Below are 25,292 nucleotides of genomic sequence, written 5' to 3'. Positions count from 1 at the left end.
TTAGTAAAACAATTTGGAAATAGTGTTGAAATATTATTAAATAAAATATTAAAATATTTTTCTAAAAGCATGCTTGCTAAAAGAATCCACACATTCAACACTGAAATAATTTCCCTGAATAAAAGAAACTATCGGGAATTATTTTTTTATTTGAAATATGTCCCTCATGCATTTCAGAAAGGAGTCTCACATAAGATATTTCCAATTAAATAGGAATATACCAAATATGTTCTTACCACGTGCAGATTCTGGAATGTTTTTGATGTGTTTTTACAATCCATAAGTTAGAGAAAAATGATCTTCAAGCTTCATAAAAGCTTGTGCATAGCCAGAAGGTGCTTCTCAAGTGTTGTGAGCAGTGTGGCCCACCTTTTTAATCCATTTATGACAAGAAACTTAGATTGACACTAATTTATACACCAAAGAGGATCTTATTAGGTCATTCACCTGCTCAGTAATACAGCAGTAAAGATCCTGCCCATTAACCTGTGAAAATATTGTGCTTATGCAGCTTTTTTATGCTTGTTTCCAAGTGTACTATCAAGACAAACCAAAGTAATTTTCTATTCCATAGATTAAATGATGACTAAGAATTCATTTTCTCCTGTTCCACCTGGATAGACTTGCTAATGATAAGCCATTTCCTCAATGGAAAACCCGATCCAACAGATTGCAGTGAAGGGAAATGTAAAATCATAGTGGTGTAAAGGGACATTTAAATACATATTGCAATTGCTTACCAAAGGCACAGCCCTCGAGGGCTCCAGACTGGGCCTGGGTGCTGTTGAGTACATGTAGTTAAACAATCTGTCTATTTTTCTTAGAGGTACACCTCCACCTTGGTCACTTATCTAAGGAATGAAAATTGAAGAGTTTTAAACATGAGGTTCAGACAAAACATTAAGAAGCATTATCTAAATTACTTTAGAAATACTGAAGGAGCAGTTAGGGACTTTGGGGCTGTCTGGTTTGGTGCAAAGAAGGCTGAGAGTGACCTTGCCATGGTCGACAGCTTCCTGAGCAGGGGAACTAGGGAGGGAGGTGCTAATCTCATCTCCCTGAATCCCATGATGGGACATGTGGGAACAGTTCAAAGCTGCAACATCAGGGGAGGTTTAGAGTGGACATCAGGAAGCATTTCTGTATGGGAAGGGCAGTGAAAGAGCAGAACAGGTTTCCTGGAGAGATGGTCAATGGCCCAAGTCTGTCAGTGACCAAGGTGCATTTGGACACTGCTCCAACAAACTTTGCTTTGACTACTGCTCTGCCCTGAAGTGGTCAGGCAGTTGGACAAGATGTTCCTGGTAGTTCCTTCCCAAATGAAAATATTCTGTTCTAATGAATAGGAAGCAGGTGATGCAATAATTAATTTGCTTTTTCAAATTAAAAGTCATACTTCTCTAAACCTAGTGGGTTGGCAAGCTGTGCATTATTTTTTAGGCATTTACCTTAATAGATAGATCTTCTTTCCCCAAAGTGACTAAGGTTTTGATCGATGGATAGGCTTCTTTCTTACCTTCATGCAATTCCACTGTAGCTCTCATTGAATTCTGGAGATAAAAGAAAATAGAGTCTCTTTGATTCTAACTTTAACATATAAGCTTTTTGTGGCAAGTTAGAACTTGAATTTATTTTGCAACATCTACTCTGTCCTAGAGTTGTGTACAAGACAGAAAAGGCTGTCTTTAACACAAATAATTCAAGTGCCATCTAGTCAATGAATTGCCCAGTTAAATTTTTACATTACAGCTTGTTATACATAACTCTTATCTATTTGATATAGTCAGAGAAAAGAAAGCAAGGCTTTTTCTTCCTGTGTGAAATCAAGTAAATATATCCATGGGATGAGAACATCCTTCACCTCCATCCTGCACCACACCAACAGTGATGTTCACCACAGAAAGCTAATTTTGATTTTCTAAGTCTGGGTCACATAATGTTGAAGTTACCATCTGCCAATCTGATTTCATGTTAACAGTGTTTCCACTGCCAGTCCCTCGCAGTTCTTTACAGCTACAACTTACTGGCTTCAGCCTGTTTCATGACTTGTACCAAGATACTCACATGTACTGTACAAATTCTCACCTGTTCTGCCCCCAAATTAATGTTACACACAAGTGCCAAAAATGGGAGAAGACATTAATGAACACAGCTGACAAATATCAGAAATCAAACCCCAAAATCCAGTACTTCGAAAAAGTTTCTCTCTGGCCAAATACAAGTTTTCCCCTTAATTTCTGGTGTTCAGCTGCACCACCTTAGAGAGCTACTCTGTTCCTTCAAGCCATAAAACAGCTCTCACATGTTCCATTTTCACTCTTGTTCCAGTTATTCAGAAAACACAAAACCAAAACAAAGCATGTCAGCTACACTATTCAAAGATACAGGGCCTGCTTTCACAACAAAGACATTGATCCTAACCAGTCCTCAAATACGCAATAAAGAAGTAAGCTCATAAAAACTGCAAGGTTATGAATATTCCATCACTGCAAAACCAGACTGTTGTCAGTGTTCTAAGTTAACCAAAAAAGCTACGAAAGCAAAACAGGAGAAGTGGAAAACCAGGCAGGTTTTATGTACACAAGGTCATAAGGCAGAAGTTTAAGTCTGGCTTTTAAACAAGCAAAACTCTCAAACTTAAGAAAGGAAAAGTGAAGTAACATTTAAGAACTGTAACTGAAAGGAATCTCAGCTTCAAGAGTAGTAGGGTCATAAAACCCTCACAAATATTTAACAAGTGCAACCTACCTTGAATAATTCAAATAACATATGAAACAAATGAGAAGGTACATAGACTACTTGAATAGGCTTGTTTGGAGCTTTAGCTAAAAAAAAGAGAAATAAAAATGTCAAATAATTTTTCTTCAAAACAGTATTTTGTAGCATTGCCCTTTACCAAAATAACATGAATCATGTAGGCACAGACAAGTATGTAAGCATGTTCTTATTTTCCCAGAGCAAAATTAGTTCCATGAAGTAAAAACATAAATTTTAGTCACTGCTATCACTTGAAAGAACACATTGTAATTATGATCTTCAAATCCATCCAGCCAGCAGACTTTGTTTAGATATGAAACTTCACTAAACAGTGTTTGGTTTCATACAACAGCACATGTTAACCAAGAAAACTTTCCTACTTAAGTGGGAAACTTTCACATGCTCACATACTATTTAAGCACAATATCTGCTGCACAAAAAGATTCTGAAACTTAAGAAAACCCCACTGTTTAAATATTCTAAAAACAACTACATATTTTCTCTTCATTAAAACACACAAAATGTAAGTATTCATAAAAATTTTCAAATATACTTCAAACAATATCACAGCTTCCATATTCCAAACTATCACTGAATTGATGGTCCACTGCTGTCCCACTGTTAGTGTTTCAGCAGAGGGCTTGGCACAGCTCTGAATGCCCGAGTGCTCATTGATTGATTGGGCAGGAAATAATATAGCTGCGTTTAATCCATTCCAGGTCAGTTTTGGGACTGAAGATGAAGTCATCCCTGAACTTTCAAATATCTACTGGCATTAAATTATGCAGTCACAAAGTCAGACTGAGCAGCAGTTCAGACTGAAGGGTAGTCTCAAACTGTCTCTGCTTCATAAATTCCAGGAAGATATAAATATGCACAAAGAACATGACTGGAGTCAACTTCATTCCTTTTGGCACTGAGGTCTGGTAATAATCGCAGTCATTATTTAAAGTGACATGGTAGTGAAAACTCCTGAGAAAATGAGAAGACCAAAACAAGGCTCTGCAAGGCAGATTGATATTTTATTCTGTTCATTTTGTCACTCCATACTCCCATTCCTTTATGCTTCACCGAAACCAAGGCAAACTGACTCACACTTGTTTGAGGCACAGAGACAGAAAATGAATGATTGTTGCTTTTGCAAGGTAATTTGCAAAGTTGCTTTCCTCATACTGATAATAAGCTGATTTAAAGGAAACATGTAATTCTCTTTCACTTTTTTTTTTTTTAGGTCCAGCAACTTGGTTTCTCTACTGCTAGATCTTTTCACTTATGCCTTCAGATGAATTTTGCATTGATTGAGTCCTCTGCTGCAACACTCAGTACTTTTATCTCTAGAATCACGCGGTTTAAAAGGGGAAGGTCAGGACCTTTGGTTTTGGAAGAGATGGGTGGCAATGCATCACTGCTGACAGTATCACCTTGTATAGAGAAATATATCTACACCACTCAATAGTACCTTGAGCAATACTTATTCCATGTATCACACTCTCCCATTGAGTGTTACCTATTTCTGAGACTTGCAATTCTTCTGCTGAAGTTTGGAACCATCTCAGTCTTATGTTTGGCTGCTGTCCAAAGTCTGGGAAATGAGTACTCAGGATTTTTTTTAAAAAAAAACTAAAAAAATAAGCTCTCTTTTGTCAATAAAATAATCAACAAAAAGCAGTCAATAAGCTAACAAGGCCTGTCTCATCAGTTTTGTCATCCAATTTTCATCTCTGCAATCAACTTGAAACAGATTTTCATGTGAGAAGTTTATGATAGGATTTAAAGCATAGACCACGTAATAAAAATTCCAGTTTTGCCATCTTACACAGAAGGGCTCACCACTGTGTTGAGAGTGCCAGTGGAATTCACGGGTTTATAAGCATACTTTGGAATGAAAAACGTTTCAGTTCTGTTAGAAGATCAAAAGGCAGGCAAAAGGTTTCCTTCTCAGTTATGAGGAGTCTAGGTTTATCACATCTTTAAAGTGACAGTGAATTTAGCAGACAGAACTCTGCATTCACATAAGTACACATCGTGATAAACTGTAATTCAGGTGCCCATGTAGACACGTTAGAACAAAAGTAACTGCATAGTTCAAATTATAACTTAAAATTAATTAACAAAACTAGAAATCACAGATACCAGAAATGCATTTTCTTACATACATCAGTTAAATAATTTCATAATTACCATTGAATTCTTCAACTTCCAGATCAGGTGCCACTGTATAGTACTGTTCACATAACATCTTAGCTGTTTCATAAGCATCTACAAAACAATAGAAGAAATACTGATTTATCAAAATCTCCTAGTGATGACCAGCAGTGTTCATCCTCCCGGTGAAAGACTACAAACTGAACACTCACTTTGAGCTCTAGTTTACAAACTTGAAGCTGGTATCCAATCTAATCCCTTTTTCTCTGTACACTCAGACTAGTTGTCAGGAAAGGTAAAACTCTGTCTAAAGCTCTACAAAGAAAAGCAGATTACTGGAGAAAAGCTATTTTTCTTCTTTGTTTGGGGCCCAAAAACCAAAAGGATATAATCTTAGGCTGACCATAAAATCTACTTACTTTTTATTTCCTGATCACAATTGAATACTTGTTCTTTCCATCTCAAATAAAAAAGGATGACATTGCAGCCATAAATTCAGGTTTTCCAAACACAATAGCGTTTACAATACTTAATTTTCAAGGTCTTTTGGGGGAAAAGCTGGATAAAAATGACTCCCCCTGAAAATATCCCCCCATAGCCCAAATCAGGCTTTGTGTATTGTTGAAACAAAGGGTAACTTTGTCATTAGAGGTGCCCCCCAAGGTTCAATACTGGTCCCAGTATTATTTACCTGATTCATCAGTGATTTGGAGGAAGGGGCAGAGGCCCCCTCAGGGAGTTCACTGATGGCACAGAGCTGGCAGGAGTGGCTGACACCCCCAGAGCTGTGCAGCCCTTCAGAAGGGCCTTGCCAGGCTGCAGAGATGGGCACAGGAATGGTCTGAAATTCAGCAAAGGCAAATGCAGGGTCCTGCACTGGGCAGGGACAGCCCCAGGCACCAGCACAGGCTGGAGCAGCTCTGCAGAGAAGGGCTGGGGCTGCTGGTGGACAATGAGCTGTCCCTGAGCCAGCAGTGCCCTGGGGGCCAACAGGGCAATGGGATCCCGGGGTGCAGCAGGGAGAGCATGGCCAGCAGGTCAGGGAGGTGATCTGCCCCTCCACTCAGCCCAGGGAGGTGGGTCTGGAGTGCTGTGCCTTGCCTCAGGACAAGAGAGACATGGAGATCCTGGAGTGAGTCCAGTGGAGCACAACAAATATGATTAAGGGACTGGAGCATCTCTCTTACAAAGAGAGATTGAGGGAGTTGAGCCTGTTCAGCCCTTAAAAGAGAAAATTGGAAGGGTACCTCATCAACACCTAAGAATATCTGAGGAGGAGGTGCCAAAAGGATGGAGCCTTTTGCAGACTCTTTTCTGTGATGCTGAGCAATAGGACCAGAGGCAGAAACTGATGCACAAGAAGTTCCAGCTGAACATGAGGAAGAATTTCTTCCCTGTTAGTGAATGAGCACTGGCACAGATTGCCCAGAGAGGTTGTAGAATCTCCTTCACTGAAGATGTTCAAAAACACCCGGGCAGAATCCTGTGCCATGTGCTCTGGGATGACCCTGCTTGAGCAGGGAGGGAGGCTGGACCAGATGACTTCTTGTGCTCCCTTCCAACCTGACCCATTCTGTAATTCTGTACTTGAAAGATTTCTTACTGGTTTCTTAGCAAATCTGGCTCAAACAGTCTAACATTTCATCTTCCTCTAAAAGCCAACTCTTTGGCACTAAGACTCTGGAAGAGACTGTGGAGTTCAAAGCGTGCTTCATGGTATGGATTGAGGTTAAGTACCAGTAACAGCGAGGAATCTATTGGTAAATCTAAAATCCTGGCTCCAGGAAAAAACCTGAACTCACGGTCAGCTCAAAAGTCTTATTGCAGGACAGTCAGTGAGACAGAGACAGCTACCTCAGGCAGCACAGACACAACACTTGGTGTAGCTGCTTGAAGCAAGAAAGAAGTGGCTGTTTAAATCACTTCTTCATTGTCTGAATAGCATACAGGGCTTATACCTGCCACATACAGTACCAAAATCAACATTTTAACTGATAAACTGCTCAGAATGCTGCCTGTGAACAGAACATTTGGGAGCTAGCACAGCATACAGAACATAAATTAACTCCTCTACCAATTCTACAAGTAAAAGGCCTCAATCACCTTGACTCCCTGACAGGACTGTGCAGCCCATGTCTTCAAGGACATTTCATTTTTTGAAAAGCAACTCCGGACACTGTTTGCTACGCCCTTGTTTGGTCAGTGTTGTGTATGATCTATTTTAGCTACTTGCTTGAAAACTGGACTTAGCACCTTTTGACACTGTGCACTCCCCTGACCAAGGCAGCAACTGTGAATCTGATGATCAAAATTGTTATTGAAAGGCAAAACTAAATAAACAACATGGTTGTAACATATAAAATACTGAGGCCGAAGTGGAGTAAGGTCAATCAAAAGAAAAAAAAGCTGCTGAAAAAGGCCACTCTAGGAGCCAAGAAGAGCTGGAAAAAAAAGCTGTAAGAAAGCTGTAAAAAGCATTACAAAGTGAGCCAAGAAGAGCTGGAAAAAAAGCTGTAAGAAAGCTAAGAAAGCTGTAAAAAGCATTACAAAGTGAGTTATCATCCAGGTCAGACTTTGAGATAAGAAAGGCTTCCCTCTCACTTCACCAAAGGCTGAGAGAAAATGAAAGGGACATTCTTCCTCCCACTGCAGCTGCACAAACAGCAGCAAAGGACAGAGCCTGGAATTGTCTCCTACAGCAAGACCTGCATTTGCAAATAGATACACCCAGAGTGTGAACCTTCCATGGAGAAGTTCTTGAAGCAGCCAGCATTGCCCCATGCCTCCTTGCTAACATTCTGAAAGCATGTAAACATTAACAACACAGAGCAAACAGGACTTCCAGTGTGACTGTGCCAGGTCAGTCAGGTACAACCATCATTTCCATGTTTCTGCAGGACAAGCTTTGGTATGATCAGATGACAGAGGAAAGTGGAGTTTCACTGGCACATCTGTACACCTGAGAACATTTTACTGAAAGGCCTAGCTAAACAAAATTAAACAAAAATGGAAATTTCACTTACTCTCTGTTTTCTGTAATACCAGCATGTGATACAAAAGCAGTACATGAGAGCCTGCTTCTAAGTTTTTCAGGAAGAAAACATCTAAAGTTTAACAAAACATTTAGACCCTTTATCTGATATTTAAAAGTACAGATTAAGGCTATTAAAAATCAAATTGTTTTCTTAGTTCTGCTAACAGACCAAAGATTTCTCTCTTCTCAATAATGAAGACATTAGAAAGTCCCAATAAGCCCAGGACTTCATTGTGAGAACTTTCATTTAACAAAATAAGAAAAAATAAATTGATTTAAATCACCTTCAGTTTCTTCTATCTCAATAAAATATTTCTGAATATTTTAATTGGGGGATTTCAGTAACAAAAATATTAACTTCATCTTACCTTTAACCACCTCTGCCACATCACAATTAGGATCAATACTTCCAATATGTTTGGGATGAGCAGGATTAATATCTCCACCAAACAGGAGTGCTAAAATAAAAAAGAAATGGTGGTAAATTATTTATTACCCTTGAGGCGGGCCACAAAGTTTGAACCTGATGGTATCTGAGATTTACTGGATATGGCATCATTTTATAAAAAGGTACTCCAGCAAATTGCCAGAATCCTCATTTAAGAAAACTATTTGTCTAACTGCTCATCTCCCCTCCCTTTTTTTTTTATTTTCCGTTTTTACAGTTAAGACTAGCCAGAATTTGTGACGTGGGAGGGTTAAGGAGAAAACCTGCATTTCAAAGCAGATTATCAAGAATTAGATAAAATTAAAATGTAGAACATTTCATTCATACTTTTACGCCAGAACAGAAGCACTCACAAGAATGAAAACATTACAGTAAAAAGGACTGTGGAACTGTAGGGCATCGTTAAAAGCCTTTTACACTCACCTGCGCTGCAATTTTACTGAGGTCTCACTCACTCACTCAACTTTCTCCCTGGATCTCAGCAGTGTGATTCCCACTCCCTCTTTGTACAATGGTCTCTTACTCATCAGACCCTTCATCAAGAGTTTAAAGAAGACTCTCAGAGAAGTAGAAAGGTTTTGTACTTAATTTCAGGAGTGACTTTCTGCCATTTTAGCAAGTTAGTGAGCTCTGACATGAAGCAGGTGCAGCATGAGGTAAGCAGAAGTCTAGATCTGAAAGCTTTTTCTCCCCTGGGCACAGCAAGCTCCCACACTGGGCACCGTGTCCTGCAGAACAGTGCAGCAGGAAACAGCCCACCAGGAATGCAGGAACAGAAATTCAAAATACGTAAAAACTTGAGTTTGCATTCTGCTTCCCAATTGTCTTTTTCTTCAGTGCTTCAAGATTAATATTTGCCATCACAGACAGACCACTAACACTGCTAACACACAGACATTACACAAGGTTAACTGAACTTAAGGCATCTACAAGCAGTGTTAAGCTCCAAACAGTAAAAGAGGAGGAGCCATAGGAAAAGCTAGTTCAGTTCAATGAATCAAGTTTAGTATTTTAGAATTAGTGCAAATTATGCTAGCCCAAGACTCAGCCCAAGAATTCTATTAGGACAATGTTTGTACTCTATTGCCAGAACTCTTCTATGGCTAAGAAAGCCTTTTAATTTGGTGTTACGTTTAGGTTCTGCCCAGGTGCAAGTGAAGAAAAAGCTGTACATTTATCTCACTTTGTATGCTTTGCCACATTCAAGTTATCTGTACACACACAGCAAGGCATTTGTTAGTCACATGGCAGGTTACTGAAAGACACACAACTTGTAGTAAAACTCCAGTATTCGCATTATCTGTAGCGTACAACAATTTCTAAGAGCTCAGAAAAGAAGAATGCTGAGCAGAGAATGAAGCTCTAGAGCTAAAAGGCATGAGACACACTAAAACAGGTCAGAAGACTGTCCTTAACTTTACTCAGATCACTTTCTGCATGGTTGCACATACTGGGTAATGTGCAAGTAACTCCCTTCACTCTGTAATACGAATATAAAAAAGTTAAATTATTAGTAACGACAAATGAAACAGAACCTAATGACAAAGGATGACTAATTCCAGCATTTATCCATAAATAGGAAGTAAGGAAAGATGAGATATAATTTAAAATTTCAGTTAGAAACACTCAACTGCTTTAGAAGGCAAGAAAGTCTAGATAACTTGCTGGAAAAAACAGTATGTGTAGTACCTAACCTATTCAAAATTTACAGCATCTTTGCATTTCATTATGGTAAATAAATATGAGCTCAACAAACTATGTTGAAAGCATTGTGAGCAGGAAGATACAGCTACTCTACTACTACATAAAAACACTTCATGTATCACTTCAGAAGCCATCTCAGCCAACAAGACTAAAAAGCAACAGCCACACTAACAAAGACTGACAATTCTAAAAGAAAAAACACTCATGTTTTGGATTCATTTCTGACCATTGCAAAGTACCAAATTAATCAGTTGCCAGTATATCTTTTGCCATAATTAGCACAGAACAGTCATGAGTATGGAAAAAAAAATACAAAACAAAGCTTCATCTTCAGGTTTAGGAGCAATAACTAATGAGTTTTCAAAGAAGAGAAAAGCAATTACTTACTGTGCTGGTTAATAAGCATACGGAAGGAGATGCGGTTGGTGTAGAATCTGTCCAGAAAATACTGGATGTTACTGCTTACAAATGGATCAAAGCCATATTTTTCCTTGTATTCAATCACCCCTTGCGCCATGGTTGGAACCACATCATTGTGCCTGTTCCTGACTTTAATTAAAACATCTAAAAAGCTGGAGGAAACAAAATTAGGAACAGGTTGTTAGAAATAAAATTGAACTCAACAACAGCATAACCATATTATCTTTTTACTATGCCTCCCAGTCAATAACAAAATACCAGAGGGAAAATAGAAAAATATAGCACCTAAACAAGCCAATTTAAAGAGAAGTATTTGAGCAACCTATCACTCACAAGACCTGTGAAACATTTAGAGTCCCAAATTAAGTTATTTCTCTCCCAAATATTCCTTGAAATTAAATCAATCTCTCTTCAACATTGACGGATAGCAAAAGATTCTCTTTCACTGCAATCATATGCACTACTGTAACTCATCCCCTGCAACTTTTAACAGTAGCTGGGAGATTGGAAAGGGAACTCAGGAAAAACAACCTGACCACCCTTCGTAATTTCCTTGGAAAAATTTGTGTTTCCTTTCCAGCACCTCAACCCATGCAGTGAACTCTGAATTTCCTTCACCTGGCCTCCCTTGGGCATAGTTAGAATCTCAGGACAGGTATAGTTGTGAGACTCCTGTTCAGTTTCCTCTGACACCACTGGATGGCAGACCGGATACAACAGAGATCTCCTCCGGAGCTCGGCAACTTTTGGATAACACTCCCATTGCTTTTAAAAGCACTTCCTTTGAAATAGCATGGAGGATTTCTGTTTCTCTTGCCAAGGCATCTCAACACCTATGATCTTCAATGTGCTCATCCTTTTTTCCCCCACATGCAAACCCATACATACTTGAAATATCAATTAATAGCTTTTTAAAGCAGAAACATAGAAAACCAGTACTACTCAACTCTGCTACATTCCCCAATATTAAATTAATGTTAATGCCACAATGTTTATGTAATGTTGTTTTAGAAAGTGCAAACGGTGAAATGCAGCTTTCCAAAGAAAGCAAAGCTGGAGGACTTGTTCAGCTATGTCTGTATCTGCAATTCTACAGATTCTTTTAAAAAAATCAACAAAACATTCTTTGTAGATTTATAAAGAATACTGAAAAGAAATGTATTAACTATTTTTATCAAAAGTAGAATATATGTCAGCTAATGAAAGAATTACAGAAATCATTGAAAGGTCATCTAAGTCCAATCCCCCTGTAAATGAGCAAAGGAAAGAACAATGACCATTGGTCAACACATTTAAATCAGATGTTTTCTTCCTTTTCAGCACCACTTGGGCAAGACAGAAAAAAATTTTATATGCCAATATTAACAAGTGATACACTTTCAAAATAATTTTTCCCACTCTATACTGCCAGCTGCAAAGGAATGTAGAATTCCTTTTTACTATTTTTTTCCTCATCATAAGTCTAGTTACCACTTTTGCCTCTGTGTTAACAAACAGTTCAGCAGTCTTTCAACACTACTCTGTTGCATAGAAAAGGGGAAGTTTTAACTGCCTAATTCCCCATTCTAAATACTATCATGGTACATAATGACTGTTTTCTTACTCACTAGTCTTGCTGACTGGGCAGCTTAGAACATTTAAGGCTAAAAAAGGTTTATAGACCTTGTATGCTTATTGAGTCTTGACTCTGTGTGATCTGTTACCTCGGAGAGGTGATGCAAGAGAATGACTGGTGCCTGGCTGCACTTGTGCTGCTTCTCTGTTTCTGAGCAACAAGACCCTAGTGAAAAGCAGAGCTGGAAGCAAAGGTGACAGTCACATCTGAAACAGAGCTGACAGCATTCTCCCGTAACTGTTGTTTGCTCTGCTATTTGTTTTTAAATACCTCCACTATCCACAATATACACCTGATGCCAAGAGAGCAAATTGTTCACTGATATCCCACTACCAAAGTGCTTAAATGTACAGAGCATGCCAAAGGGCAAAGGGCTTAGGTTTATCTGCTGCAGACCAGCAAAATCATAGCTGAAGTTTGTCAGCTTATAACTAAATATATAATAAAGGAATGCCTCATTATTGCACTGATATGACAAGCCTCCTGTTCCATCTTCCAATACAACTGAGCTCATTCACATGTTCCCATCAAGCAGATGCTTTTAAAGGAGCAAACGCAAGAAGAATAGAGGCACATTTGAAAGAGCAGAAATCAGAACACATCTCCTTAATCTAACACTCATTCCTTACAGTCCCTCTACCTGCTACACCCCTGAAAGCCACAAAGCTTTTAGGATACTCAAACTGTGGGAGATCCTATCAAAGAATTTTTCAACTGCTTATGGGATTAACTGGGAATACTCCAGAACAAACAGCTCTGAAATTTGTGTTTACCAATTACTTTTTTTGTCCACAATTCTATTTTCAAAACCACAAAGAATAAATAATGCAGTTGGTTTGACAAATGAGAAATCATTAATAAAAAGCTACTTTAGTTAAGTGAGCTGCAGTGGTTTCTGCATTAACAGAATACTTAAGGCATTACCACAGGCGTTAAACAAACAAAGGTTAAAATTTTACAAACTCAAGTAAAAACCTGTGTTGTGAGGTTCATTAATCAACTTCCTAATAACCTGTATATATTTTGATCTGTTTTGATCTATCATTACAGTGCAAGAAAACAAGTATAAAAAAGTCAAATAAAGACAAAAGGAATTTTTAAAGTCTTTCTTATGGACAGAATTACTTGAAAGATGAAAAACACCAAAGTGATGAGTAGAGTAAAAACCTTTTTAAATGCAACAAAGGCAATGGTTTTGGGTTTTTCTGATTGGCTGCTTTTTTTTGAATCAGCGCTGGCTGGCAGCTGAGTATCACCAGAAAGAGAGGTAAAAGTTCACACTCTGAAAGATTTCTCTACTAGAAAGTGTATCTACTCCAAAGTTCAAACTAATTAAAGCAGCAGTTCACATTACATAAAAGTAACAAAATGATAGGTACCGCCTTAATCAGATACAGTCCAATGTTTACTTAGCTCAAAGTGCTTACAGAACCACTATTTTAACTGCAATGCTGCAGAAAGGAAGGTTCCTTGTTTACTAAGTTCCTCATGAGTGTTATCTCACACACGCTGGCAGCTGATGGCCCCAGTAGCTCCCAGCTCCGGGACACTCCCCCACACACCCTCCCTTGAGAGGGCTACAAAGAGAGAAATCAGCAAAGAAACTCGGGGGTGTAGAGGCTGCACTAAGTGTCCTTTGAGAGCACATGTGAACAGCATGTTTTACAAACTCTACAATTTTTGAAACACAGCCTCAGCCTCTGTGTGTTTACTGGAGAGTGACATCTTGGGAAATTTCCAACACTTCTGCCTGCTTGTACCCTTCACCAAGCGTGGACACCTTATCTTAGGGCGCCTGTTATCACACTGTTTGGCAGAACTGTGGAAAAACTTCCACCTCACTTCTCTAGCTCAAAAAAGATAATTATGCTATCAAAAAGGTAAAAGTAACCCGCCATTTGGCAAATGCCCATACTACTGACAGTGACAGTAATATGGCAATGCTGCAGTGAGGTTTCATAAGGCCTGCTACCCAATAAAAGGCAAAAGAGAAACTGAAATGCTTCAAAAGAACAATCCCAAGGGGAAAAAAACCTCTTCAAAGGATTTTGTCCAATGTTCACGACAGGTAACAGTCATGAACATTCATCTGCCCCCCAATTCATACACTAGGAGCAGAGAAAAACTGGGCCACTCTGAAACACATCAGCTTTAGTTTAGTCCCTGCATCTCCTCCTATAACCACTCACCCTCTCCATTGCAGGGGCACTGCTGCCTTTGTTGGCCACACACTAAGATTTTAGGGACCACGTGGGCTCTTCTTCCACTACATCCATTTCCCAATTCATTTCACTGTGTGGCTTCATACACAGCTGTGCCAGTGCATGGATGACATCTGTAATACTGCCACACTTATATAGAAAATGGTTTCCTCAGAAAAAGACCCCAAACTCTGAGAACACCAGATCATGCTCCTCACACAAGCAGCGATAAAACCACAAATAGTCAGGGGACAGTTTTCTGTTAAGCTGATAAAAGCATTGCACCATTTTAGAAAACAGTAATTGAAGAGCTACTGCCGACATTGATAGAGCATATCCGTGGATATCCAGCCTCCCTGAATGATCAGTTTAGCTCCCCTTCTCTCCTCTGCTACTGTTACCCTGATTAGCCAGAACAGAAACTGAAGTCCACCTCAGCTGAGAGAAAGTCCAACAAGGCACTCTTTAATTTCCAAAAATCAACTGCTCTGTTATTCTTCATGTTTTTTGAGTGTCTGAGGTGGATCCCATGTTCAGCTCCAAAGAGAAGCTGCTGGGATAGTACTGGAACAAAAGCACTTCCACCCAGGCAAGACTCACATCTAGTGACACCGATTAAGCTAAAAGAAGAAAAGATGGGGCCAACATGAAATAAATGCCTAAATCACCTGATGTCCCATAGGCCTCAGACAAGGATGGGCATTTGATGACCAAAGGATGCAAGGCTGGGTCTGTATTACAAGCCATATATGCTGTAACATCAACATGTAAAATGTGCTGCTCTACAGCATGTTCCACACAGGAACAGGAGACAGGAAAGGAGCAAAGAGATGAAGCTGCTCCAATCCCTTGTTGGAGGCTGCTCTTTGCAAGGTACTCAGCAATACCTCACACATACTGCCTGCACAAAAAAGGCTTTGGTCCAAAGGACCAGACATCCCTTATAATCTTCCAGGTTTTTCTTTAAGCAAATCAATCTGGTCGAAGAAAAGAATTATTCCTATTTATGCATCCTTAGAGACACTTGAAGTCCCAGACAGTGGCTCAGATTCCATATGTAATGATATGTGTCATCAGGAAGAAGAGAAAACTTCTATGCAAACTTAAATGAACTCAGAAATGGGGGTATTTTCCCCATTGAAAGCAGTTCATTTAATTACCAGCACTCCTGATACTTTCTGACCATAAGACATAAAAGTAGGATAGCGCTAGGTAGCAGCAACATGGAATACTGACACAGGAATTGAGAAATTTGTTAGATTTATCTGTAGGTTATTGTAAGATAAATATGGACAAAGTTAAGAGTGTTTTTGAAAGACATAGTTTGCAAAGAAAATTATAAAAATTCTAATAACAGCTCAATATGCAATTAAATGGCATAGCCTTCTGTAAGTTAGGAATAGATGACATCCCAGAGCAGGAAAGTAAATCTGATTTTATAGATAGCCTATCCAATACTGCCAAAAAGAACAAATCTGCTCTTTAATGGGATAGTACATTTTTAATCTCTTTCCACAGGCCAGAAGCAGTATAGAAGACAACTCCTGCTATCTAAGATCCTAGCTGAACTTCAAGTTAATAGGTAGCAATAAATTCCTTAATGCATCCTTATTATATGTACTTAATTACACAGAATTAAGTAATTGCAAGATTTCAAAGCTTTTAACAAATAGTTATCCTGAACAATATTGATATTTGCTTCATTATGAAATATTTGTTCTACCATACTCATATAGAGCATTATAAACAATGTTTGCAGTTGCCATGAAACAATATCAAGAATGCCATATCCATATGGCAGAACCAGATAATTCATGTGTTAATTATGAGACTAAAAACAGCTCTTCAGGAGAGCTACTCATTAGCCTTTACAAATATATATATCTATTATACTGTGATCTACCTTGAACCTCTGAAGTTCATAAAAAGCTGAAATTCAGTTACCTAAATACAGAACACCAAAGATGGTTTTAGAAGCTACATAACCACCTTGCCTCAACCCACACATCCAGGACATTACAGGCTTAAAAGGACCTGTGTTACATTTGCCAAGCTCACTCAGGTATTTAGGACAGCTCATGCCATCTCAAAGTGCAACAGACACCTAAGTTTTGGTAACTTAATCCCAAATAAAGGAAAGCCTGCTGATAAACTAGTCAAAAACAGAAATTCCTGTGTCATCAGCAAACAGTAAATACAGAATCACAAAATGTAACAGCTAGAGGTGGTTGAAAAATTGATTTGACTTATCCTCCACAGAACAAGCACACCTAGAATGCCGCTAAAAACTATCTAATATATTTATAAAAGCTTTTAAAACGGCATGCTCTACAGCCTTCAATGTGTTCTCATTAATATTAATACCTTTACTTTTTGCCCTGCACACATTCTCAACTTCAATACAAACCAGACATTTTTTACTTCTCTATTTCTTCAGCTAGAGTAGCCAATTATCCCTTATTATAGCGACCTTATTTTTTTGGCACATGCAGACTTCCAGTGTCTCCAGTATCTCTTTTTGCCAGTCTAAACAAATGCCTTCAGCATTATTCAGTACTGGAACTATCCAAGTCTCTAAATCTTGTTCCTTTCACATCAGTATTGTCCATGAGTGTTTTAATTTCTTAAAAGGTAGTACCCAGAACTACAGGCAGCATTCCAGCATAGTACTCACTCTGAGTGAATGATTACTTTACCCTTGTTCAATAGCACTACAGTTAGTCAGTCTGTAATCCTTATGGCTCCTTCTACCTACACTCTGCTGTGCAGGTAACTTCATACTCCTGCACTTGAGCTTCTCCTACATGTACTGGTTGAAACCCAAAAGCTGAAGTGTCAAGATCTCAGATAACATGCCTACGACCAATACAGTATGACATTTGAAATACAGCATCTCCCAAAGCTCTTATTTAATCTAATGTAACATCAAGTAATGAAGTTTGCTGAAGGCAAAACACTGCTTTTGCAACAGCACAGGCCACATGGTGCACAAACAGAGCAAGATGTTTTATGAAACTGTCTACAAAGCACTGCTTGATCATGCAGGATTTCAGACCTTAAAAAGAAATCCAAAAGACAAACTACCCTAAGAAAGCTAATTAATGGAACAAAAACCCTGCAAGGGATATCCTGAAACAAAGGTGCCTGCTATAGGTACAGATTAACAACAGACCCTGGTGTTAGACAGGCATGTGTGTGTTTTCCTTATTTTGTTTTCAAGTCTCTGATGTGTATGTTCCACTTGGAGTTCTTACATGTGGGGCTCTTTTCTGTTTTATGCATACACATTTCAAGGAAACATTCTAATAGCAATTTCAATATGATTTTGCTGATAAATTGGCAAAGTTTTCCTTTCTTCTCAAGTAATGTCATTCAGGTGAACACCACTAATTTAAGTCCATTAAAAAAGCTTTTAGATAAAAACAATGACTGACACATTAGAATGCTTTCAAACCAAAAAAGAACTATCAAACTATTAGTGTATTAACATACTTTACATACAACAGAGGACTAAGCTCAGTGTATATACTAAAATGACATTTTAGTCTTAGGTATCTGATATGCAAGTATAGTCTCATATCCATATTGTCTTCTCAATACAGCCTTTGAGGAAGCATTTCGTGCCATTTCTTAAACTACTGGTCTGCATAAATACAAAATATATTGTCCAAAAGCACTTAGATACCTACATTCTACTTCAGATTATAATTTTGGCTTTTGCCATAAATATTCTACCTTACAAATAAAGTAACTGTTTTCATATAGTACAAAACCACTTAGTGTTTGAGACAATTATTTTAAAGTGGACCGTTGGAAAAAAATAAATTACTCACTCATCCAGAACATGAGGATCTTCAGGACTTTTATTTTCGTATTCTAAAAGCTCAAGGAAACTCTGCATATACCTGAAATAAGCAAAAATTATAAAAATAATTAAAATACTTAAACGTAAAATAATTTTGAATTTCTTTAATTTTAAGACTACAGGGTCATGTAAAAGTAATAGATGCACAGTACACAGTTCTCTGCAAAGCCTAAAGGTAAGTGGGATGCTGCAATGAAGGGTAAGAAAGCATCTACAATATATTATATTAAGTTAAAAACTATTATTTATTTTTACGTTATAATGTAAACTACCTATAATTACAGTCTGCAGTTCAGGAAAACAGCTATATAAATCAAACTGAAGTTAACAGGAGCAAAACCTCTCCACAGGTACCTCTGTAATTTCGGGTAGTTTGTCCCTGTATTTTGATTGTTCCACTCATCCACTCTGTACAGATGTTAGTTTGTTCCCACATTCCACAGAGAGAAATCCAACTTCTCTTTCAAAATAAAGCTCAGGGAACACTCCCCAAAAGGCACAGTAACAGGACTTGCACCAAGCTGGTCCTACCAGAGCCCTCCAGGAGAGCACACCCATCCACACTCCCACAGCTCCTCCGTGACACAACCCTCTGTTTCACAAAAACCCCTCTTACACAACGCAGCTGTCTCCTGTTCAGACATTTGGTTCACACGAGATTAACCAAGGCTTAGAGCCCCAGAGGTACCACAGAGGACCCAAATCAGAACCCCTGAACATGAAGGTGGCCACCCTGCTCTGCAGCACACTGGGCCAACAGCAATGTAAATTCTGCCACCTCTCACACAGCACTGAGCCTCAGGACCGGGTATCACCCCTGGAGTAGATGCATTCAGCAGCACAGGTGGAGCTTTAAGGACTACAGAACCAGGACCTATTTCCTGAGGTAAATCACACAAGGTATCAATCACACACGTAAAAGGCAGAGTTCCAACGTTACCCTCCCTTCACTCCTGGGTTAAGCACAGCCACTCAAACGACAATATCAACATTAATCAGATGTTAATGAGATGTGCATGTCAACAGCTCCAACAGTGGTGAAATAGATGAAAAACCAAACAAACCTTTCCTGCACATGAAAACAACTAATTGAAAGGTCTAAACAGCTAAAACTAACACAAGACAGAAAAGATAACCAGACCGTCTACAAAAGGAAACAGCAAAACAGGTAGCCAAGCCTGTCCCTTTTCAGTAGCAGCTACCCAGGAAATTAGTTCAGTTCAACAAAATGACCTGTGCAGAAGCTCTTTTGGTAGCAGTTGTATGTTAAGACCAGCTTAATCAGGATATGAAACCCCACCCTGCATCTTCAAGCTACAGTGAAGCTTAGGACAGCACTGTTGTCTGTGTGACTCTCTCCAGAACATGCCACTTTCTCCACCCTCAATTCAAGCTGCAACCACAGGTGACTGCGATATTCCTCAGGGACACTGACATTTTCAACACGGTCAGCACAGGGACACCAGCTCCTGTCCCTCAGTGCATTTGTGCCCTCCTCCAAACATCAGGAACCATCAGAGAAATCCCCCAAATTTTTGTCACTTATGAGCAGGGCATGTAGCTCATACCTCTAGTACCGCTTATTTTAAAAGATGTCACTTTATGCTGCTAAGAGATGGCACCAGTTCACCACCATCACACTCTGAACTTGGCTGATTCACATGCAACAATTAAATTATGATCATGCTCATTCAAGGAGGCACAAGTTCTTCAGCTCCCACCCATCATCATACAGTACTATGAAACTCCTGTTGCTGAAAGGCACCACCACACTTGAGAAGCAACACAACAGATTGTTTTTAATACAGATCTCCTACCATAAATGTCAAACATCAGCAATCCTGTGCAGACACAAGGATAAAACAGCAATGAATGCTGCTGGTACTGAAGGTAACTTATACCTGGTTTTTGTACTGTGTGGATTTGCCTAGTTGCCTGCCATTACTGGAAAATTATGGAAACAGGCAATGCTTTTCCTTCTCTCCTGATTCTAAAGTAAAGAAAATACTACATTAGAAGTCAAGTTCATTAGCAAAGCACTGTATCTAGGAAGTTGGCTCAGAGAAAAGGTGAACTTCTAACCTAAGTTACTCAATGTCTTCCAAGCCTGTGTCTAAACGAAGCTCGAAAAAAAGTCACTTCATGTCAAACGACCCTAACCCACTGCTCAGTGCCTACCACTGTACACCACCCAGCCTGGGATGCTGTTACACTCCGTGTCTTAAGCCTCTAAATAAAAACTTGGAACTGCAGATGCTTAACAACTTTTTCTTTTATGCTGCTGTGATTTCCAGTTTGTACAACAAATTCAGCCCTCCATCCCACTCCCTCTCTCCCAAACAGCTCAAAATTAAAGAAATTAGGAAAAAACATGTTTAAAATGAAATTCGTAACTCTGGTCTTAATGACCACCACCATTACACTCTGAGGACAGGTGAGCACCCAGCAATACAGTTCATGCCTGTAAAAGTGTGTGTGAAAAAGTCATTCTCTTTTCATACAATCCATCTATTTCCTTGCATTTTCTTTTAATATGAACTGAAGGTGCAGAGAGGGATAAATGAAGGTGGTAAGAACAGGATTTATCAAACAATGAAAAGCAAGACCTCATGATGTTTAAACATAATTCACACACACTTACCAGCCAGAAAGAACAAAAGAAAAAAAAAGTACCACAATAATGCATGAATTGCTGTATCATTAATAAATCAATACAACTATACAGAACACAAATATTTTTAAAAATCCAGCATAAAAAGAAAAGTCCAGCATGAAAAAAAGAGAATGTCAGTTATATTTTGTTATATTTGGTGAGTCATCAAAAGCAGAAATCAAAGTCTGTGCCCTTCAAACATATTGTCTTTCTGATGTTTAATTTTTTATCACAATACACTACAATTGGGCAAGCTCTTTGGTTTCAAGCACCCTTTTGCCTTGTTCTTGTGTTAATTGCTGCCATGTAGATTGAATTCTTGTTAGCCTGCCAAATGCAATAATTTTAGAATGGCACATCTCATACACGAAAGCACTGCAAAAGCCCATAGTGTCATCTCCGGGTTTGCTTTTCTTAAAAAATTCAGGCAAGATACTTCTGTTTTTCCCTGATGTATTTCACTAAGATTTTCCTTTACAATCATACTAATACCAGAGCACTAAAATGAAAAAACAAATCTCCATGGTAACACAATCTTGTTAGCATAGTCTCAAAGTAGAAAATAGAGAAAAAAACAATTATTAATCCCCTAACTGTACGTATTTCTCTAATGAGTCTTTCCCAAGAGGGAAATGGAGGTTTATAGCATTTTCTAGGGAAAAGCACTAAAGAAAAGTAGAGAAATTTGTCCAGGGCTAAATAAAATGTGAATTTTTCATATAACTGAGTAAAATCCTGTGCAAAGCTCACTCTTACTTCTGATATTTTATAAGCTCTAACCTTGTCCATTGTAAGGTTTTACTGTAACTATTTTCCCCCATCACATTAGTGACCATCCTTTATTAAACAATTCTGCCACATGTTCAGTATCCTGCCTGCACTTCCCACTTCTTCTGGATCGAGTAGGCTGCCCATTGATTTTGAAAAGCTGAAAATAAGGTGCTGATTGTTGATCTGTCTGCTATTTGGAATCACTGCAGTTCACAGCCAGAACATACTAATTGAGTCACTTCATCCCTTCCCTACTCCTTGCAAAAGACACACATAAATTAAGCTATGAACTCGAACTATGACAGAGATGATGTTTTACCTTTACTGAAATGCAAAACTATTATTTTTGGTTTGTTCAGAGTTCACTCTCTGGGTAATGCCAGCTTTATTCAGGAAAGTGTAGCTGAGCAGTGCAAAGGAAGGACAGCGGCCCTCCCTCTCCTCCTTGTGGCACACATCAGACTGAGGAGCCCAGAAAGGAAGGAGAAAAAACCAACAGAGCACCTTTCCCAAGAGCAATCAAGCAATCAGTTGTACAATCTGATAGGCATGGAAGCACAGGAAGCAAAGTCCCTCCAGCACGGCCATGGAGATGGATTGGAGGAGGAGAGAACAGGCCTTGCCTGCAGCAGGGAGGACAAAACCAGGATAAAACCAGCCTGCCTCCCCAGGGAACCCTAAGGGGTGAGAAAACTGACCCAGTCCAGAATTTTTGATGGCTGGAAGAAGAGAGGATTGACGGGAATAGACCCATGCTGTACTGTAGGCAGGACTGATTTCTTATTCCTTTATTTACGGAGCTCCTTTAATTTAAAAGTCTAATATAACCCATTTTAAAGATTAGGACCTTTTTGTATTAATTTTTGGCATGCTGGCATTAAGGAATAGATTGGGAACTCAAAGCTCCAGCTAATTTGGAGTCTCATCAAAAGCACATAAAAACCTACGTTTTCTACTGTAAAATCGTAGTGAAAATGAAACAAACAGGCTAGTGACTATATAAATTACTGAATATTAGCAAATAAATATATTAAAGATAATAAGGAATTAAATGTCTTGCTCACTTGTGGCAAATGTACAACAGATTTTTGCTCACCTGTTAATGAACTACCAAGCTTTCTCAACCTATGGCATAGCAAAACCAAAGGATCATGAAATCTGACCCTGAAAAAAGACTTTCTTGAAGTAGTTTTGAAGTGCAGTAGTTTTATAAGCTCACAAAACAGCTGAACAACTAAATTTATATTTATTTCTTCTACTACATAAAATTCAGGAATCTCACTCTGGTTATCTCTAAACTTTAAGTTAAGAAACAATGTTGGCAGTCTTTCAAAACCTGCCAACAGCCAAGCTGCATAATAGTCAAGGTCATCATCCACAATGAAGTTAATAAAACCTTTGGGTTTGTGGTGTTAAAAGATAAATTTAGAAGTAAATTTTGCCTAAGGTTCATCATCAGGACTTATAAACTACAGGTCAATGTAGTTAATTAAGCAATTAAAAACCTCTTAACAGAAAAGAAAGAACTAAGCTCTTTCAAGTCCACACCTACAATCAAGGGGGAAAAATACTACAATTACTTTTCTTATTTTTGACATAAAATGATAAAAATATTCTCACAATCTCAGTGAAGATACTACATTCCACAAAAACTCTCAGTTATCTATGGATCAGAATAAGAAGAAAATTATGGAAAACACTTTGATTTCAAACTTCCATCTCTGGGCTTGATGTTCATTCCAACTTCTTCAGCACATTAGAGTCTGGTACTTGATCTGCAGCTGTGATAGTGCAAATCACATTGTCATATAACACTTGATACTGCTTTTTCTCTTTGGCATTTTAGAGGGGTTTTTTTCCCTTTTTTTAATCAGTAATATCTATAGTGGCCACAGAAATCACCATGAGTCCTCAAACCTCTTCAACAAAAATTCTGAAGGGGCCCTCCACTCTGAACACCCATTCAGTTCCTTTGCCAGACAGATCCAATTGTTGCTCAGCTCTCTATCAGCAGGGCAGAAGCACAAGCCACAGCACAGACATCTGGACTACAAGCATGATGCTGCTGTCACTACAGAAAAATTACTGACTTTTCTTCATTCACCTATTTGTCCATATTTCATTAAAGACAGTTTCACAACTCAACCAAGATTAGAAAAGCCTAAAAGACCTGCATATTATCTACTCTTCTCTACAAGCATAACAACTTCCTGTGACATCAAAGAAGCCCTCAAACCTTGCAAGCTGCCTCTTAACCACAAAGTGATTGTGTGGCTCCACAGCATTTACACTCACTTGAAGCACTTCAGCACTATACTTGAAGTGGTCATCAAGACATCCACTGCTATCTTGCAAAGACAAACACAGTAACACATATTCTAATTTATATTTTCTGAGTCTAAAGCTTGATAAATAGGAGACCCAAACCAACAGTCAGCACAGAAGCTCTTGGCTCAAGGCCTGTGACTGAATTTAACAAAAGTCTACAACATTAGTTACTTTTACAGTCAAACAAGCTGCCACTTACAAAGGGACTTCGGTTGTATACTGTAAAAATATTTTTAGAAAGTCTTTGGAAAAGTATTAACATGTAAATGGACAAAAAAATACCCCATGAACAATGACTTTTTGTGATTAATACATCCAAGGCAGCAGTCTCTAAATCTCACCGAACATGCAATTAGGCTAGAAATTAATTACTGTGGAAAAGATGGCAGGACTTTGAATCACTTTGGATCCACGCTACTTATTAGAATGGAGAATGTTGTTTACTGGATAACACCAGATTTTTGACCCATTCCATAACTTCCACTGAACCTCAGGTTGTGCTTTTAAAGATTTAGCAGTGAGAAAAACACGGGAGGTTTTAATTTTCTCTCAATATTTTTGACAAAGGAAGAATAAGGAGAAAGAGCAGCTGTTTCAAGAAGCCATGAGTGCAATACAGTAAGGCATGTTTAAAAAGCTTGCTCTTGGAAGTTGCAGACTCATTTTTATTACCTGGGAGACAATAGTACGTTTTTACTAACTTACAAGACTAACTTACAAATCCTCAGCTAGGATCCAGGTTACAGTACATACTCAAGATTAGACAGAAGAAAATGAAACCTCATTTGAAAAGACACACTACAAAACAATTCAAGGCAGAAAACTGACCGATTCAGAAGAATTCAGTGATTCTCTGCTGCAAGCAAAACAACACAGTGTTAGTTTCACAATAACTTTTCAATCAGTTTTTTTTTCAACTTACCAACTCTGCACCAGCCCAACGGAAGGCCTGTTCAGTAAATTATCAGGCAGCAAATTGACTTCCCTCATGGTGTTTGCCAGTCGCACGGGAAGCTCCTTGCGCAGGAACATGTATGAAGTTTTCTCGCAGGCATTGTCACGACCTGCCACAAAAAAGGAAAAAAACAGATGCCCATTGCAGCAGATCAGATTTTAGACTTCCTAATGTTATAAGCTTTAAAAAACCACTCGTGAAAATAAAAAGTTTTAAAGCGATTTCAGTACTCATCTTTACTTTCCTCTCACTCACAAGACACATTTTAAACTTGTACCTTCCTAAAACTTAACCCTTTTTGTCTGACATTCTTCCACATTTCACATCATCTCATCTTCTCTCCCAAAACCAAAAATCTTTCATCATAGAAATAAAATTCATCAAATACCAAATACT

The 25,292-nt window shown here is 38.6% G+C and overlaps 1 protein-coding gene across 1 annotated transcript in view; it reads right to left on the bottom strand.

Annotated features, from left to right (window-relative positions):
• The window catches only part of PDK3 (pyruvate dehydrogenase kinase 3), a 54,601-nt gene that overhangs the window by 10,621 nt on the left and 18,688 nt on the right, over positions 1 to 25,292 (bottom strand). Inside the window, exons 2-9 of the mRNA XM_066314001.1 lie at positions 24,864 to 25,005; positions 18,158 to 18,229; positions 10,476 to 10,660; positions 8,305 to 8,394; positions 4,939 to 5,016; positions 2,749 to 2,825; positions 1,449 to 1,550; positions 741 to 851 (exon numbers count right to left, since the gene is read on the bottom strand). Of these exons, the coding sequence (XP_066170098.1) occupies positions 741 to 851; positions 1,449 to 1,550; positions 2,749 to 2,825; positions 4,939 to 5,016; positions 8,305 to 8,394; positions 10,476 to 10,660; positions 18,158 to 18,229; positions 24,864 to 25,005 (857 nt within the window). The remainder of the gene's footprint in view (positions 1 to 740; positions 852 to 1,448; positions 1,551 to 2,748; positions 2,826 to 4,938; positions 5,017 to 8,304; positions 8,395 to 10,475; positions 10,661 to 18,157; positions 18,230 to 24,863; positions 25,006 to 25,292) is intronic.

Source organism: Sylvia atricapilla, chromosome 2 (genome assembly GCF_009819655.1).
Source record: "Sylvia atricapilla isolate bSylAtr1 chromosome 2, bSylAtr1.pri, whole genome shotgun sequence".
Classification (NCBI taxonomy): Eukaryota; Metazoa; Chordata; class Aves; order Passeriformes; family Sylviidae; genus Sylvia; species Sylvia atricapilla.
This window is presented reverse-complemented; position numbering and strand designations above follow the sequence as displayed.